At 45.9% G+C, this 16,477-nt stretch overlaps 1 protein-coding gene across 3 annotated transcripts in view; it reads left to right on the top strand.

Moving 5' to 3' along the window:
* Positions 1-16,477, top strand: part of LOC111861560 (cAMP-dependent protein kinase type I regulatory subunit) — a 116,977-nt gene that overhangs the window by 24,286 nt on the left and 76,214 nt on the right. Inside the window, exon 1 of one of the 3 annotated variants that reach the window (XM_023846231.2) lies at positions 9,372-9,572. The exons of the other annotated variants lie outside the window; for them this stretch is intronic. Coding sequence (XP_023701999.1) covers positions 9,555-9,572 — 18 coding nt within the window. The 5' untranslated portion in view covers positions 9,372-9,554. Of the gene's footprint in view, positions 1-9,371; positions 9,573-16,477 lie in introns of those variants that run through there. 3 annotated transcript variants of the gene reach the window in all.

Below are 16,477 nucleotides of genomic sequence, written 5' to 3'. Positions count from 1 at the left end.
GCGGTGGGAAGCCAGCGACTAACCGCTTGAGCTATGGCGCGTCCTTATTCACCCTTGCTTCTACGTCCTTAAGAATCTTGGTATCCTTTATCTTTATAGCGTTATTTGCCTTTTGCCTCCATCGCTTCACTTTTAGGTCTCGTAAATCATTTTCTCCGTCTTCCAACCTTCTCAGGGTGGGTGGGCCTTTTCACTTTTCTTCTACCTTCTGGCTTGCAAACATTTTCTTAGCCAACCTTGTTATTTCCACTCTAATCACATTCAACCTTACTCTCCTAAACATCTGCTACCAGATCAGTGGTTTTATGTGATTTTCTTAGATACCGATTAGTTCTAATTTCGCAAATTCCTTGCTTTTGCTTTATATTGGTATGTATCCCGGTCCCACCCTAAGTCTCAGGGTACTAAGGACCTGAAAAAGAGATGTGCGAAGTTACACAGAGTGAAGCTACATAATTTGTATTCTGCTCTTAACGGAATATAATTAGGACGATCAGATGAAGGAAGATGAGATGGGCAGGACACACAGCACTCATAGGGGGAGGTGGGAAATGCGCACAGAATTTCAATCTGACAGTGTGGAAGGATAAGGCTATATAGGATACCTAGACATCGATTGGAGGGCAATACAACCAAAAGTTCTGGGAAAATCCCATCGCTTACTTTTCTTTCGTGGTAGCATAGTTGGTTGAGGCACTATGCTACAAGCCGGAAGGTCGCGGGTTCAAGTTACGATGAGGTCATTGGATTTTTTTTTTTCAATTGACCTAATCCTTCCAGAAGCACTATGGCCCTGGGGTTGACCCGGCCTCTAGCAGAAATAAGTACCAGGAATATTCTTGGGGGTAAAGGGCGGCCGGCGCGTAGGGCTGACAAACTTGCCGCCATCTGTGAGCCGACTGTCTAGAGAAAATGTGGGACCCTCAACGTCTCACAACCCTATGGGCCTTCACGGCCTGTTACAGGGATAGCTTTACATATTGAGTATTTGATGCGACACAGCCCGTGTGTATTCATGGTCGTGGGTACGTGTTTACCCAGCCGCTGCCTAGCAACGATAAGTGGGATACAGACAAGGAAGTAATATCGTAAGCCCCATTTTATTTTTTCAAAATAAGGAAAATAGGATAAAATTGATCTTAAATTTAACTGGACTGAGCTGACTCAGGATAGGATCCAGTAGCAGGACTTTTGTGAGCGTGGTAATGAACCAAGGAATTTTTTGACCAGTGCAACAATTATCGGCTTCTCGGTGACTGCGCCATGCGGTTAGTTGACTGGTCAAGGAGAATATGTAGTTCTAAATATATGAAGTTGTCCCATTTCTTTCTTCAAGTTGTAGTAAAGATTTGCTCCTTTAATGGTCCTGCCTGTCCTTGTTGCCCAGAGCGGAACAGTACTTTAAGTGTACTTTATGTGATGTTGTCGACAGTAAAATTAAGTATCCTACGTGATTTTACGATCCCTGGGAGATACCTTGTTCTCTCTCCACTCCCCCCCCCTTTCAAAGCTGTGCTATAGTTTGTGATGTAAATTTTGAACTTTTGTGCAAAAAGGACGTAACTCTGCCCTGCAGGACAGTTAACAGTTGCTCGCCTGAACAACGCGTGCCCGACTTGATCGGTTCTGAAAGGTTCATGTAATCCTACCGTTCAGAGTAGCCTGAACAGTCCAGTTCAGTCCGGTCCGGTCCAGCCATCACACACTGTTTCTCTCCACGTAAGCATGGTTCACCTTTCTAGGACTTACCGACATTTCTGAGGAATAATGAACCTCCATTTTCAGGGTTGGGGATAAATCCGAGGTACTTGTAGTTCTTCGACCCTGAAGATGGCCGTATTACGTTACTTCGAAACTTTGATGAACGTTTACCGTACTAGGCGACGTAATGTCCCAGAAGCTAGTGCTCTTCATAATAACTTCGGAGAAGTTCAGATCGCGTAGTGTTGTCTATATTTCCCGATCAAATTTCGTGCGCATTTCGAAGTTCGTCCTGTCCATCTCATTGGCCTACTTTCCTTAATATAAAAAACATAAATGGAGGTTTATGAGATCACCTTGCTGTGGCCCCACTTCCTAACATTGATACGCAACGGCTCGGTAAACACCTTCCTGGTGCAAGGGATACACACGCAACAGTAGAAGAACTGTTGAATACGGGGATTTCTGCGCAGTCCGTATCATGGCAAGTAGTATGTAGCGAAAGGAAATTAGGTGATTAGTTCTTCCCGGCACTCCTTCTTATGCATTTCTCTCCATGAGGAAGCCCGGATCATTAGTCACTGTCTGTTTTAGCTCACCACCCAACGGAAGCATTTTAATCCATATATGGAGCATCTTCAGAAGGCATTTCCTAAGACATACAAAAATCGTTAAATTTTAAATACTGTCCTGATTGCAGATGTGTAAACTGCGTGTGTACGTAGCATCGCATCGCTGACTGTGATGAACTGTTCGGAAAATATTTCAAAGGAAGCAGCTATGACGCAATTGAAGGAAATTGTCACGTCATTTCACAGAGGAACTGAGAAAGAAAGAACTCAGGATATACGATCTCCGGATTGGGATTCAAACCCAAACCAAGAATTCGGGATTCGATTTACGGCAGGGAGAGAAAGAGTTTCTTCCTCCGCGGCTCATTGTATCACCTAATCAATGTGTTCCGGGAGACTTACCCAGGTATGAAGAGGCCGTTGGTTACTCGCTTCCACTTCACTTTACGTTTTCTTGTCATGGTAATTAATTAAGCACAGAGACAAATTTACCTCTTTTTTATTTTTTTTATTGCTAGTGGGGTGGTACTAAGTCCCTTGTACTGTGGCCACTTCTGGCCTATTGTACCAGTCCCAGATGATAGGTGAGGGTGATTGTGGAGCAGTTGGTGGAATGAAGATTGGCAGGGGAAACCGAAGTACTCGGAGAAAAACTGCCCCAACGTCACTTTGTCGACCACAAATCCTACTTGACCAGACCCGGGATCGAACCCGGGCCACCGCGGTGGGAAGCCAGCGACTAACCGCTTGAGCTATGGCGCGGCCCAATGTACCTCTTCCTCCACCTCCGCATTTTTTTTTATTTCTTGGGGTGGGGTGAGACTGAGTCCACTTGATTCTCTGCTACTATTTGGCCTGTTGTACCAGCCCCGGATGATAGATGATGGTGAATGTGGAGCAGTTGGTGGAATGAAGATTGGCAGGGGCAACCGAAGTACTCAGTAAACCTGACCCAGTGCCGCTTTGTCCACTACAAATCCCACATGACCTGACATGGGATCGAACCAGTGCTGCAGCCATGGGAAGCCGGCGGCTAACCTCCAGGACTATGGCACGGCCCCTGCACATGCGCAATACGAATTAAGAATGTTAACGCCGATATTACTGTCCTCGTTTATTAATTATTTTAAAGTCGACTCTGTTGCGTTGACCATTGATGACCGTACGTCTAAGAACACTGAATAGGGCATAAGTAGGCCTGCAGCTTTCATTAACATAGGATTTGTTACGGACAGACATATACTCCACGGTGGGTATTGTGCTTGACCGCCGCAACTCGGTCTGTGGCACTTCTGTGATGACTTTGCATTTGAACTGCACGGAGGCATTTCCTCCGTATCAGATTCAGTGTTCATACAGCCATGACACGGTCTGTTGCAGTTACGTAAGTGCTGATACTTTTTTACAATCGGTTTAATAGTCATAACGTTGGGAATTCGTAAGTAGTGGCCATGTTATGTGGGACCTTTGTCACCGCGGCATGGCACGTCCTCAGGTTGCGGATGGAGGGTAGCTGCGAATATGTTGAAAAAGCAGTCGCGGATAGCCCACGGGGTGGGTCCTCCAGCTTAGGGGTTGGGCGTGTGGCTAACGACTCCATATTGTAAAAAAAAATTATACGAAATGTTACACAGGGAAGGAGAATATTTGGACCGAAGAGGGATGGAGTGGTGGGAGATTGGAGAAAACTACATAATGAGGAGCTTCATAACTTTTCTTCTTTGAACAACAAAAAAAAAAAAACAAACTCCGTGATTTAATCCGCAAGGGAACTATACCGGCCGAGCGACCGCCGCTTGTTGGTGAAGTTAGTGCCAACTTTAGTGGATAGAGGGCGTCGCGTGGTCAGCGCAACGAATCCCCACGGCCGTTATTTTCGGTTTTCTAGACCTCAGCCACTATTTCCTTGAAATAGCTCCTCAGTTATCCTCAAGAGGCTGAGTGAGCCCCGTTCCAGACCCACTACTCAGAAAAAGTGGTAGCGCCAGGAATCTAACCCGGACCTCTGGATCTGTAGCCCTTCATCAAGTATGATTAGAAGGATCAAGTCAAGGACGATGAGATGGGCTGGGCATATAGGACGCATGGGGACAAGAATGTATATGGTATTTTGGTGGGGAAAGCTAGAAGGAAAGAGACAACTAGGAAGACCTAGACGTAGGTGAGAAGATAATATAATGGATCTTATATAAGATGGGGTGATATGGACTGGATTGATCTGGCTGAGGAACACGGTGATGAAAGCTTCGGGTTCCATAAAAATGTTGAGTAGCTGAGCGATCGGCTACTTCAGAAGAAGAACTCAGGTCCATGGAGTGAGTGCGTGAGTTAGTGGCACTTGGCGTCAGATTTAATGACCCGGTCGCATGGTAGTAGCCTACTTAGTGACATTTCTTCCACGCTTCAAGAAATGATTATAGCACCAAGACCCATTCTTTTCGGATCAGGCAATGACATTTCTTCCACACAAGATGTATCTGGTGTCTAATTGGATGATGACATTGCCTCCGCATCACGTGGTGATGGTTGTGCCGCGGCCTTTGGGGACTCATTTGAGAAACCCGTAAACCGAATGAAGGTATGGTTGGCATCAAGGTAGAGTAGGCTTTGAGGTTCTCACGCCCTGTGATCCATTGACGGCGTTATATCCCAAAAAACAAAATTACTCAAGTCAGGGGAGGGTTTTTAGCGACGCGTCCTACCCGTTGTTATTTCATTTCGTAGGATGTTTATGTTCTTGTAGTTATATCCCTTTTGCAGGGAACCTCTTACTTTACAGGACAACCGACGTCATATTTAAACAACATTGTCACAAACTTCTGGTTTTTTACCATGTGGTCCAGCGGTAGACATGGAAATGGGTTCAGTTGGAGTGGTCGTTTACAGTTCAATCTGTGAGTTTAGATTTTATGCAGTCTTTGCGAGGTAACTGGAAGCATACTTGGGAGCTCGTGCCTGTCCACCCGTCAGCATGCATTCGCCACGCCAGTTTGCAGAATTTCATGAACGTTTGGAGGGGTGCACTACACCAACCGTACCTTGTATGAATATCAAACTTTCACATACATTATACTTGAAAATGGACATATGATATAAAAATAGATCTTTAGTTCCTTAATTCATGTTGAAACACTTTCAATAGACCTGTACTGAACGGTATTGCCACGTGTTAGTGACTGGACGACCGCCTCTGTGGTCTGTTGGTCAGAGTTCCTGCCTACAGATCCAGAGGTCCTGGGTTCGATTCCCGCCGCTACCCGATTTTGTTGTAAGTAGTGGGTCTGGAACGGGGTCCGCTCAGCCTCGTGAGGATAATTGAGAAGCTGTTTCAAGGAAATAGCGGCTCCGGTCTAGAAAACCGAGATTAACGGCCGTGGGGAGCTGAGCCCTTCTTGAGAAGCCGCCAGTTGTGCAGCTACGCAAGAATTTCCCAACATTTTATGGGAACCAAAAATTCATTGCCGTGCTCACAAGAACCCTTCATTTGTCCCTTTCCTGAACCAGATCAATCCAGTCCATACCACCCCATCCTATTTTTAAGATAAATTTTAATATCCACCCACCTACATCTTGGTCTGCCTAGTGGTCTCTTTCCTTCTGGCTTTCCCACCAATATCCTATATGAATTCCTCTCCTCCACCATTCGTGCTACATGCGTTGCCCACCTCATCCTCCTTGTCTTGATCAATCTAATTACACTTGGCGAAGTGTACAAGTTATGAAGCTCCTCATTATGCAACTTTCTCCAACCCCCCGTCACTTCACCCCTCTTCGGTCCAAATATTCTCCTTAGCATTCTGTATAAAAGTTATTGTGTTCGGCAGATGATGATAACTGTGTGTAGGGCTTATAAGACACGGAACGTTTTCCCAGATGACTTGCAATGCGATGTTTGAAACTTGTTTCTATTTTAAGAGTTCTATCCTCTGGGATATAATGCCGTGTAGTCCGTTGAATGTCAACCGACGTTTCGGTGGAACATCGCGTCCATCTTCACCGTCGAAGAATAAGCCAAGCAGAAACCAGCAGGAAGCAGTCAGAGCTCTGCTCGTGTTAATCTTCTACCCTGAAGACGGAGGCGACGTATTATATCATAGAACACAGAACTCTTCACAACGACCTCTGTGAAAACATTGTTTCTCTTTCTGTTGCTGTCAGTTACTACCTTCTGCCCACGCCGTAAGAGGGAATGACCTCCCAAGTCCGAGAATTCCGAGGGCTTGCTTTCGTCCGCTCAGAAGTTAAGAGGGTGAAAATGGAAGATGGTGGTTGGCAGAGGGGACCCGCAACTCAACAAGTGTGGGTCGGATATTCGTCACGTTGCCAAGGTTATTCAGAACTTCTAAACAGAAAACTTTTCAGTCGCCTCGAGTGTTCTGCAGCGATTCTCTTTAAGCTCAGTCTAGCAAAATTTAAATACCCGGCCCATATCTCCACTGAAGCACCACATTGCCTTTTCATTCATCCATCAATGACACTACAGCCATTTGTTGGGCCCTGGCCTCATCTTCAGTTCCGTAATCTTTTTTTACACACACGGTAGGACTCCTTGGACGAGTGATCAGCCCGTCGCAAGGCCACTGCCTACACACAGGACAACACGAACACGTCTTGAGTGGGACCATATTTCCCTTACTGGTGGTTAATGAGACCCGCCTCTGTGGTCTAGTGGTCAGAGTTCCTGGCTACAGATCCAGAGGCCCGGGTTCGATTCCCGATGCTAACAAATGTTTTTTATACAAGTAGTGGGTCTGGAACGGGGTCCACTCAGCCTCGTGAGGATAATTGAGGAGTTATTTCAAGGAAACAGCGGCTCCGGTCTATAAAACCGAGATTAACGGCCGTGGGGATCCGTTGCTCTGACCACGCGACACCCACTATCCGCAAAAGTTGGCACGTAACTTCGCCGACAAGCGGCGGTCGCTCGGTCGGTATAGTTCGCTTGCGGACTACTGGCCATGGAGTTTGTTTGTTTGGGTGGTTAATGTTGCTTAGGAACGAAGTGAGAACCGAGATGTGAACATTAATGCTGGTATACTGTGTCCAAAACATCTTTGAAGGCGCGTGATTATCAGATAGTGACGTACATCTTTACGTCACCATTCCCAGATTGTATTTTCAACGTACGGTGGGAACCAAAGTCACCAGTGCTAGAGATCATTTTGAAATCTTCAGTCAGATTACCTCCTCAAAATATGACGTTCCCAGAAAGGTGTCTTAGACAAACTCCGTGGCATGTAGTCCGCAAGCGAACTATACCGACCAAGCGACCGCCTCTTGTCGGCGAAGTTAATGCCAACTTTTGCGGATAGAGGGTGTCGCGTGGTCAGCGCAACGGATCCCCACGGCCGTTAATCTCAGTGTTCCAGACCGTAGCCGCTATTTCCTTGAAATAGCTCCTCAGTTATCCTCACGAGGGTGAATGGACACCGTTCCAGACCCGCTACTTCTCAGAAAATCTGGTAGCGCCGAAAATCGAACCCGGGACCTCTGGATCTGTAGCCAGGAACTCTGACCACTAGACCAGAGAGGCGGTTTGTCTTAGACAAACACTAATAGATATTTTTAAAAACGTTTTGTAATAAATCCCCCCCATCAGGACTTCTTTTAGGAATACTAGTATTTTTTTACTCCATATTTTAAACCGATGGGGGACGTTCCATTAAACAGTGCAGCAGGAGCCAGTAGGCCTGACTCTTTTTGCGACGCCAATATTCGAGTTCGTAATTGCTAGTTCGAAACAGCGACAGTGTTCGAATAACCCAATTAGTTGACGGCGTCAGAGTAATCAGATTGTACATAAATAAGCAGACACTGCAACTGCAGCACGATGAAGTCATGATGTTAATAAGATTGTGTGCCCCCATTAACGGACGGACAGACACATTGCTTTGTCTGTTCCTATGGACGCATTTAAGTAACAACACATGCACACGTACGTATCAGTGTTATTGTGTTACGTTCTGGGAGGGGGGTGGGATAGTTTCCCTGTGAATATCTCATGGCTGCATTCTAGAAGGTATGTGCGGAAGCCAAATCGAACTTTCGCCCCAGTAACTAAACACAATGCCTAAAAGACAAGTAGGGTGCCGTGGGGATAAAACTCCACTCATGTTCCATCTCTGGCTGTAGTATCCGTAGACCTGTCCCCGGCTGAGACGTCGTTAGCGCCCATAGCTTATCTGACCAAAATAAATCCGTGCCCGCAACAGAAGTTGAATCTCCTTCATAAAAAAAAATAACTCCGTGGTTTTAGTCTGCAAGCGAACCATACCGACCGAGCGCCCGCCGATTGTCGGCGAAGTTAGTGCCACCTTTAGCGGCTAGAGGGTGTCCCGTGGTCAGCGCAACGAATCCCCAAGGCCGTTAATTTCGGTTTTCTAGACCGGAGCCTCTATTTCCTTGAAATAGCTCCTCAGTTATCCTCACGAGACTGAGTGGACCTCGTCCCAGTCCCGCTATTTCTCAGAAAATCTGGTAGCGTCGGGAATCTAACCCGGACCTCTGGATATGTAGCCAGGAACTCTGACCACTAGACGACAATCTCCGTCATTCAGCCCTAAAAGGTGAAAAGGTAAAGTTGTCCCTGTACTTAACTAATTAAGCACTGCGCCATGAAGACGTAATGGGGAAGTGGATGTATAGATCCACATTTTTCTTGACCTCGGCACTAGTTGGAGGCGAGTGGTCAGCTTCACGCCTCGGCCTCTTAACACCCGATGAAAGAGCCCCCGGTACCCATAAGGTAGGAGGTTGGGTGGACCTCAGGGCCGATCTGGCTGACGTGGAGAAAAAATTCTTGATCCTACCGGGACTCGAACTCCTATTGTCTAGCCCGTAGTTGGTCACTTTACCGACTACGCTATCCCGACTCCTGAATAAAAGACAGGACGATGGATAATTTCCAAACACAGAATAATTGTAAAAATATGTCATGTTTTAACACGGAAAGGATTAACCGTGTCCGTGATATAGAACAGTCGATGAGAAAGTGGAACGCCGTGCTTGCGACGGCTCGTCGCCCGAGTGTAGCCGATGCGTGCGTGTGTTGCGGCGCGGTGCGACCCCAAGGCTACGGCGAAGGAGGAGCAGGAGGAGTGGCGGAGGATAGTTGCAGACCGCATGTTTAAGCAGTCGGCGGCATGCTTCCAGCCAACCGGTCATGTAGCTTTCCTAGTTAGTGTTCAGTTGCCCGTCTCTGTTCGTCGCAGTGACAGAAATTTGAAGTGCTGTGATTCCCGTGACATTCGTACAAGAACGCCGTGATTACCAGCCATAAGGATGCCGAATAAGGCAGAGGTAAAGTTAGCCGTTTCTAAATGTGTAGAGCTTTCATATTTATTCCTCCTCTTTCTGGCTAGGATTTCGGATTCGTACCGTCCTATTCCTTTACATGTATTCCTGTATTTCAGCATCCTGTTGCATTAACGTCCATGTATTTATCTTGGGTTTAATAGAAATTTTAGTGGATTTTATTTTGTTTTAACTTTCAAAAGAGAACTACAGCGTGTTGTTTTAACACGCACTAACACAGTGTAGTAGTTTTAACATAATTTAATAAAATATTTGTAACATATCAAGACACTTGAAGATGGCCGTTTGGGGCCGAAACATGTTGTGTCAAAGTGTAAAATGATAAACTAAAATTAAGATTAAGTGGTGAATCAAGAAGCGTTGCAATATTGACGGACGATAAATACATGGACGTTAACTTTACATGTATCTTTGATTTTCCAAGTCGGTATAACGACGGGTCATGGGCTGGGCAGCCAAGGAGTCGGGGATTCGATTCCAAGTTGGAGCAGCAGAAGTTTCTCCACAGCGTTCAGTCCGGCTTCGGGGTCCACCCAACTTCCTACTCAGTGGGTACCGGGGTGTCTATCCCCGAGGGTAAAGAATCTGGAACGTGAAACTGACCACTTACCGCCATCTAGTGCCGGTATTAGGAATATATGGATTATACCTCCGCTCTCCCATACGTTTTCATGGCGTGGAGCTTAATTAATTACGTACAGGGACAACTTTACCTTTATATGTTGTGACTATCCTCGTCCCAAGTTTCTCTTGGCCTTCCTCAGGAATATTTTTGTTCTGTTGCCAACTTTCTGACGTTCTCGGCCCCAATTCATTTTCGTCTCAGTGTGTTCTGAATGCCGTTCCTGTATGGACCCCCGTCGAGGTCGTGGTCTGCGTTTTCTTTCCCGCCATAGCCCATACTTTCTTCACATACATTTCATTGTCCATCCGACATATGACCGAAACGTCTTGGCACTCAGTCTTCTCACGAAGTGTATAAAATGTATGCAGAATAGAGAGGCCTTGACCGTCCGCCTGCCGTCCTGCACTTTCAAACTCCAAATTTGTTTAATATAATTCGCTAATATTTAGTATTTTGGATGTATTTAGCGACGCTGTCAGTAATTCCGACCTTAAAGCGCCGGATATCTGTACGATAGTGAATAATGAATTTGAAGGATTGTGGAAGGAATCCTGTAGGTACTCTGTCAGAATAGTAGGAATGCCGGCCGCGAATCGAACCGAGCACCCTCCGAATATAAGTCGGAAGGGTTGCCACTTGAGTCAACTACTCAATTTGGGGGCGCCCCTGCTAATACTTGTCGAAATAATTTCATGCTGGCATAATTTAGCCAGATATAATTTCTGCTTTGCAAGAAACTTATCAGAATTTGTAAATTATTTTTTAATATCATACGAAAGCAGTTTGTACACAACATGACATTTAAATCTCATTAAGCTTCAAATTTATATTTGGTTTATTTTGCGTAACCGCCGGTATAGCGACTGGCTACCGGCTGGACGACCAAGGGGTCAGAGTTCGCGTCCCGGTAGGGTCAATGATTTTCTCTGCGCGTCGTCCAGACCTGCTCTGGGGTCCACTCAACCTCATATTCAATGGATACCAGGGGTAAAGCGGCCGGGGCTTGAAGCTGACCACTCACCTCCAGCTACTGCCGAGATCAAGAAAACGTGGATCTATACATCCACTTCTCCATACGCCTTCATGGCATAGTGCTTGATTAGTTAAGCACAGAGATAACGTCACTTTTTTTGCCTTCAACCTGGCGTATATTTAATAGCTGGAGAGAGCTATAAATGAGGCCGGAACGGAATGCAGAAGGAGAGGAGGAGCACGCAGTGAAGTAATATTAAGGTCAGTTAGATATGCAGAATAGCCAAGGACTAATTTGGGAAACACCTGTACTGAGAGTGCGAGTAGGTGTAGTGACGGTACGAGATCGATATCTGCGCTAGAAGTTGTATTCACGACGATCGCGTTAAACAGCTGTCCGTCACGAACTCTAAACTTCGGCGGAACTCCTGTCCAGTTCTGCTTCGTCTCAACTTCAGCCTCGAACCTTGCCTCACAGTGTGGTTAGCGCTCGGCGGATCCGCTAACCTGGCTGGTATGTCTCGTGATTTTTCGCAGTACCTCGTACGAAATCCTGGGGGTACATAAAATAGGCCACGACGGCTTCCTTCGACAAACATATCAGTTTATTGTCCAGCAATAATTTTTTAGCTGTCGACCCTGTGTAACCTGCGTAGGTCCCACTGACTAACTTATACATGGAGCTGAGCTCTTCTTGAGAAGTCGCCAATTGTTCAGCCACTCCAGAATTTCCCAGCATTTTGTGGAAACCTAAGGTTCATTACCGTGTTCACAACAGCCCTTCACTGGTCCATATCCTCAGCCAGATCGATCCAGTTCATACCACCCCTTTCTATCTCTCTAAGATCCATTTTAATATTGTCCAGCCACCTACGTCTTGGTCTTTTAGTGGTCTCTTTCCTTCTGACTTTCCCACCAATATCCTATATGTACTCAGCTTCTCTCAATTCATGCTACATTCCCTGCCCACCTCATCCTCCTTGACTTGATCATTCTAAGTGTACTTGGAGAAGAGTACAAGTTATGAAGCTCCTCATTGTGCAGTTTTCTGCAACCTCCCGTCACTTCATCTCGCTTCAGTCCAAATATTCTCCTCAACACCCTGTTCTCAAACTCCCTCAGTCTGTGTTCCTCCCTTAATGTCAGAGATCAAGTTTCACACCCATACAGAACCACAGGCAGTCTCTATGTTTCTAGACAGCAGACGAGAAGACAGATGGTTCTGGACCGAATGGTAGCAAGCATTGCCCGAATTGAGCTCCCTTCGTTGCGTAGGTGCTACTGCGTGAATAATCAGAGAACACGCTTGGCAGCGAGTGTCATGGTGTAATGGTTAGCACGGCTACTTTGTGTTCAAGAGGATTCAGACTCAAAGCTCTGAACGACTCTTTGAACTGCTCTTTCGTGGCTTTTCTCAGTCAATATAGACTAATACTTCAGACGGGCCACGACATCTATCGTACACACACGCAGAACATCGTGGGCGCAAGTTTCTTGTCGGTGTGTCCCAGTTTTTATTGCCGCCTTGAGACCGACTTTTCTAACCGAGGATTTCCGTGAATTTCCCCTTTTCTTCCAAGCTGTAGCTGGAATAGTACCTTAAAATACTGTGAAATGCCGCCTGAAAGCCGGAATAATGAAGCAAGATCCAGACGTACGTTCATGAGCAACAACTAAGTAAACACTAAGTTTCCGTTACAACGGCTAGCCAAAACACGTTTGCGCGACAACGAATCATAGCGTTGCCCGGAAATTGACGCACGTTCTCGTGGCAACGGAGGAAATAGAGAATAACAGAGAACAATTAGCTGTTGTGCTTGGTGATCTGTGTCCTGTCCGCATGAAGTTAGTTCAGTCCGAGATTCAGAGATCCAAAGAGAGAATTCCAGAGACTAGGGACTCTTCAGGATCCCTCGTTCAAGGATTCAATAGTTGGAAGTGTTAACAAGATGACATTCGTTACCAAGCAACGACCAAGCAAGCGGACGTTGAAGACCTTACTTTGGGTCCTATAGGTACAATAATCTTTAGAGTGCTATAATTATTTGTAGTTATGACTTGTGAGTGTCCAGTAATTTTATTCACCAGTCAAAACCCCGTCTACAAATCACTAAATCGCGTGGCAGTATATTGCAACCGCTTTATTACAGTCACAATTCGTCATTCAGTCATGCTACTGTTCCACGATACGTAACCGAAATGACTGAGGAACCATCTTTAAGTAAGTAAAATAGGATCCGTAGACACTAACATACGCATTAGGCCGCGCCAGAGCTCAAGCGGTTAATCGCTGGCTTCCCACCGCGGCGGCCCGGGTTCGATCCCGGGGTGTGGTCAAGTGGGATTTGTGGTGGACAAAGTGGCGCTGGGGCAGGTTTTCTCCTTGTACTTCGGTTTCCCCTGCCAATCTTCATTCCACCAATTGCTCCACAATCACCCTCCCCTATTATCTGGGGCTGGTACAATAGGCCAGAAGTGGCCGCAGTACAAGGGACTTAGTCCCACCCCACTAGCAATAAAAAACTTATGCATTTGGAAAGCCGTTGTTAAATAAGTGAAGTATTTAACCCTAAACTAATTAAGCACCATGAAGGCGTATGGGGGAGTGCATGTATTGATCCATATTTTCTTGACCTCGGCACTAGTTGGAGGTGAGTGGTCAGCTTCACGTCCCGGTCGCTTTACCTTCTTGGGTGAACCTCAGAGCCGGTCTGGAGGACATGGAGAAAAGAAAATTCTTGAACCTACCGGGACTCGAACTCCGATCCCTTGATCGTCCAGCCCGCAGCCAGTCGCTATGCCGACTACACTATCGCGGCTTCTAACCTTAAACTAGGAGTAAATGAAATAAATTGCTTAGGCTGTTGGCAGACCCCGCGTAAATTAAACTGATATGCCTGTGTAGAAGCGATTTATTTTGTTCGTTTAGTTCGATTTTGCGTGCCGTGTCGCGATAATGTATTATAGCAAATTAAACTATGTAACTTCTATAGGATCCGTGGCATGTGATTAGAGTTACTTCGTAGAAGCTTCGTTCCTTTATCCGCCCAGACCTCTTGCAGCTGTGATTCGGAGCCAACTTCAGTGAAACTTTATACACGTTGTTTGTGCCAGGGATCTATTTGAAGATGAGGCGAGAGAAGTCGAGGTGTGAGCAGTTTGCTGGGAAGAAAATGTTTTGTTGTTTTCTTGAAACCATTATTGTTATTGATTTTGTAATAGTAGTGCGTCATTTTTTCCCAACTTCGTGGGGCGGGGTTGGGGGATGGGGCTTCAGAAATGAGGCCGCAACAAGAAGTTATGGAAATACGTGGTGCTTTCTTCCCCTCAGATGGCCCATTTTATACGGTGAGGCTAGTGTGACCTGTACGGTAATAGTTGTCTAGTGGGGTGGGACTAAGTCCCTTGTACTGCGGCCACTTCTTGCCTATTGTACCAGCCCCAGATGATAGGTGAGGGTGATTATGGGGCAGTTGGTGGAATGAAGAGCGGCAGGGGAGACCGAAGTACTCGGAGAAAACCTTCCCCAGCGCCACTTTGTCCACCACAAATCCCACTTGACCAGACCTGGGATCGAACCCGGGCCGCCGCAATGGGAAGCAAGCGACTAACCGCTTGAGCTATGGTGCGGCCATTTCTATATAGTTAATGGTCAGTTTCTAAACGTAATGTTCACTGTTACAGATTTACATTATGTTAAGTTTGTCAGATATGACCTCATAGTTTCGCACTGTAGGTTTCGTTGTGTGAAGAAATTTTCGTAAGTTTTACACACGAGATTTCATACCGCTCTCTACGTTCTCGTTCTTCTTCTATTGCTCCCAGTTGCAGCATAGGGCCTCCGTGAAACGCTTCGTTTTACTTTAGTTTCTTGACCTAGGATAGTCAGTAGGACTCCTTGGAGAGGGGATCAGCCCGTCGCAAGGTCGCTACCTAACACACAGACATATCCATGCCTCGAGTGGGATTCGAACCCACGATCCCAGTGCTCGAGCGGGCGAAGACATTTCATGCCTTAGACCGCACGGTCACCGTGATCGGCCCTCATTACACTAGCTCGCTATTATTGTCATAAAGTCTGAAGACAGGTACAGGTTTCGTGCTACAACCAAATCCTTTACACTGCACAGAAACCTTTTCGAATATTGGGTTTAAAACAGAAATTCAACCATTGGATGCGTTGGTGGATTCTGAAGGGTTCTGAGTATCGGGCCGTGTTATTGAGGTTCTGAGCTTGGAGTATTGAAGCAAAAATGCAATTATTGGAAGGAGATAACACCTTAAATCTGGTTACTTCCAGCACTTGGTGTTACGCCGTTGTAAAGAGTTCTGGCGGTGATATGTTATACCTAGAATTGCTGGGTTTCTGGACTTTGTCCGGCTTTTGGTATGTTGAACAGAAAACAAAACAACACAGACTGTTATCATTTCCAGTCTCAGGCGAGAATGGTGGTGAGGCACCTTTTGGACGCGTTGGAAAGAGCTAAGCTGTTACTAGACGCGTGATTAATATTAGCTGTTTCTAACGGACCAAATTGAGTAGGTTGGTTCTCACATTTTCACTTGAGGACGGAGGCAGATGCAGTTTCCGAAACGTGTTCTGGTTCAGAGTACCAAACGATGGCCAAAGTTCAGAAACCCAGTAATTCTAAGAAGAGTGCCGTTTTCATGGATATAACTCCGTATAGTCTGGTTGAAGTTTACTGACGTTTCGGAGGAACGTACTCGTATTTCCTCCAAGTTTAAGGTCGAGGAGTTTGGTCTAGAAGTAAACGCAGAGAAAGCAAAATATACGTTGCTGTCTCGTCACCAGAATGCAGGGCAAAATCCTGACATAAAGATAGCCAACAGATCCTTTGAAAATATGGCACAGTTCAGATATTTGGGAACAGCAGTAACAAAATTTGATTCAGGAGGAAAAGAGGGGAGATTTGAATTCGAGTAATGCTTGCTACCATTCAGTCCAGAACCTTTTGTCTGCTCGTCTGCTGCCTAAAAGCATAAAAATAAAAATATGCAAAACTATAATTTTGCCTCTGATTCTGTATGGGTGTGAAACTTGGTCTCTGACATTAAGGCAGAAACATTGACTGAGGGTGCTGAGAATATTTGGACCGAAGAGAGATGAAGTGACAAGAGGTTGGAGAAAACTGCATAATGAGGAGCTTCATAACTTGTACTCTTCGCCAAGTGTAATTAGAATGATCAAGTTAAGGAAGTTGAAATTGGCAGGGCATGTAGCACGGATTGGGAATAGGAGGGGAGGAAGAAGAATGCATATAGGATATTGGTG

The sequence above is a fragment of the Cryptotermes secundus genome, unplaced genomic scaffold (genome assembly GCF_002891405.2).
Source record: "Cryptotermes secundus unplaced genomic scaffold, Csec_1.0 scaffold2047, whole genome shotgun sequence".
Taxonomy (NCBI): Eukaryota; Metazoa; Arthropoda; class Insecta; order Blattodea; family Kalotermitidae; genus Cryptotermes; species Cryptotermes secundus.
The sequence above is the reverse complement of the archived record's forward strand: the minus strand, read 5'-3'. Positions and strand labels throughout refer to the sequence as shown.